General features: G+C 45.8%; 1 protein-coding gene across 1 annotated transcript; it reads left to right on the top strand.

Moving 5' to 3' along the window:
- Window positions 1-465: 465 nt before the first annotated feature.
- On the top strand, window positions 466-2001 carry LOC101880914 (urotensin-2 receptor). Its single transcript, XM_005144220.4, has one exon. It carries the CDS (start codon window positions 477-479, stop codon window positions 1623-1625), a length of 1149 nt encoding a protein of 382 aa, XP_005144277.2. The 5' UTR covers window positions 466-476; the 3' UTR covers window positions 1626-2001.
- The last annotated feature ends 360 nt before the right edge of the window (window positions 2002-2361 follow it).

Raw genomic sequence — 2361 nt, 5'->3', positions numbered from 1 at the left:
CTTAGCAAAGAGGTTTAAGCAAACACGCTGCTGGGTCTGTAAGTTGTCGTTATGAATTTAGGAAGAACACTTTTTTCTCCAAGCCCAAATTAATTTCACGGATTACACCAAGTGGTTCCAATGATCCACACAGTCTCTTCTGTCTCTTTTCCTTGGACATACTATGACATGTCAGTCATCAAAGCTGTGCTCTTGTAATGAGAGCATGAACCTTACACAAATGGCCTCAGGGCAGAAGATGGTTGGCACTCAGGGACAGGTAATTTCTACATGATAATTTGTGTTGCTCTGGCTGATTTCTAATGTGTTGGTTTCTGATGTCTTTTCTCCAGGGGCAAATGCAGATCTTCCTTGGATGAGACCCTGCTAAGAAATGGTTCACCCTCTCCCAGCAGCTGCGTTTCTCAGAGCAGAGAGAACAGACCTTCAGACCCCTGGGGCATGAGCAAAGCCTCTGGAATTTAAAGGCCGGGAGGATGTCTCTAACTGATGAGCTGGAGACCCACTTTTCTGCAACCCCCTACATGGTGGCAGACACAAGTGAGGGCAGCCTCTTCAGAATCAGACCCAATGTCTCTGCCAATGCCACCAGGGATGGCACATCAGCTGACGGTTCCATGGAGGACATGATTGCCATCTGCACCATTGGGACAATCCTCTCCCTCATGTGTGTGATTGGGGTGACAGGCAATGTCTACACCCTGCTAGTGATGTGCCATTACTTGCGGTCATCTGCTTCCATGTATATTTACATCATCAACCTTGCGCTGGCAGACCTGCTTTACCTTCTCACCATCCCCTTCATTGTTGGGACCTACTTCATTCAGAAATGGTACTTTGGGGACATTGGCTGTCGCATCTTGTTCAGTCTGGACTTCCTCACCATGCACGCCAGCATCTTCACCCTCACAGTCATGAGCACAGAGCGCTACTTTGCTGTGCTGAAGCCCCTGGACACTGTCAAGAGGTCCAAGAGTTACCGAAAGGCCATTGCTGTTGTTATCTGGCTGGTGTCACTGCTGCTCACTCTCCCAATGCTCATCATGATCCAGCTGGTGCAAAGGGACAACAAAAGCATTTGCCTGCCCACTTGGAGCAAACTGTCCTACAAAGTCTATCTCACCATCCTTTTTGGTACCAGCATAGTGGGACCAGGCATGATCATTGGCTACCTTTACATCCGATTAGCTAAGATATACTGGGTGTCACAAACAGCATCCTTCAAGCAGACCAAGCGGCTGCCAAATCAAAAGGTGCTCTATTTAATCTTCACAATAGTGCTGGTCTTCTGGGCTTGCTTCTTGCCTTTCTGGATATGGCAGCTCCTCTTCCAGTATTATGAATCCTTCCCTTTATCTCCCAAGGTAATGAAGAACATTAATTATCTGACAACCTGCCTGACCTACAGCAACAGCTGTATCAACCCCTTCCTCTACACCCTGCTCACCAAAAACTACAGAGAGTACCTGAAGAACCGACAGCGGACCCTTAGCAGCAGCAGTGGGTACTTCCAAAGGAGGAATCGGTTCCAGAGGATTTCAGGGAGATCCCTGTCCACAAGCAGTCAGCACTGCACAGAGACATACGTTCTTGCTCACGCTCCTCTGGGAAACAGCAATGCCTGAAGGTAAAATATATCTCCAAGAACAATCAGTACTGACTTCCCTGTTGCTTTGATTTAAAGTGTACGTTGTAAAGACAAAGACTTAGCAGATCCATAATGTGCACACATTTAATCCAGAGGCTGTGCTGTCTGTTCCCATTTTCTTCAGTGCCACCAATTTGATGCTAGCAGCGTTCAGCTGAACATCTATCTAAATAGCCCTTTGCTTTTTATCTTTGTATTTTATAGTGTATATCTCCTTCAAGTAGACACCAATAATGAGAGCCTATAACAGGGTCATGTTTTTAACAGTACCAGCTGTCTCACAGTGTTTAAAATGTTGTTATCCAGTGAATGGCTGTAGTTTGCTCTTTCTTTAGGTGTAATGCTAGATTTATAGTTGTATGAGGACTAAAAGCAATGAAATAAAGACAAAATAGCTGATGTTTGTGATATGCAATCCAGTTTGAATTTGGTATAGCACTGGACAATGTGGATGAGGCATATCCAGGGGTGTTTGTACTGGTTTTGGTTTGTACTGATGTTTATTCTATACTCATATATGTACTGGGCTTGATCCTTCATTCATACAGGTGTCTGTAGTGGAGTTACACCATGGCTCATGTTAGCAAGACAGGATTTCCATGCCAGTGCCATCACCAGGGAGCACTCATCGTGCCCTAATGCACTGACCCCAAACATACGAGGAGCTGGGTAGGGGAACATCATCTGTGCTGGACAAGTGTATCTGCCCTCTG

The sequence above is a fragment of the Melopsittacus undulatus genome, chromosome 11 (assembly GCF_012275295.1).
Source record: "Melopsittacus undulatus isolate bMelUnd1 chromosome 11, bMelUnd1.mat.Z, whole genome shotgun sequence".
NCBI lineage: Eukaryota > Metazoa > Chordata > Aves > Psittaciformes > Psittaculidae > Melopsittacus > Melopsittacus undulatus.
Note: the sequence above shows the minus strand (reverse complement) of the source record. Positions and strands in the feature narration are given on the sequence as shown.

Coding starts and splice junctions, on each gene's coding strand:
- LOC101880914 (XM_005144220.4), top strand. CDS start 477: ATGTCTCTAACTGATGAGCTGGAGACCCACTTTTCTGCAACCCCCTAC.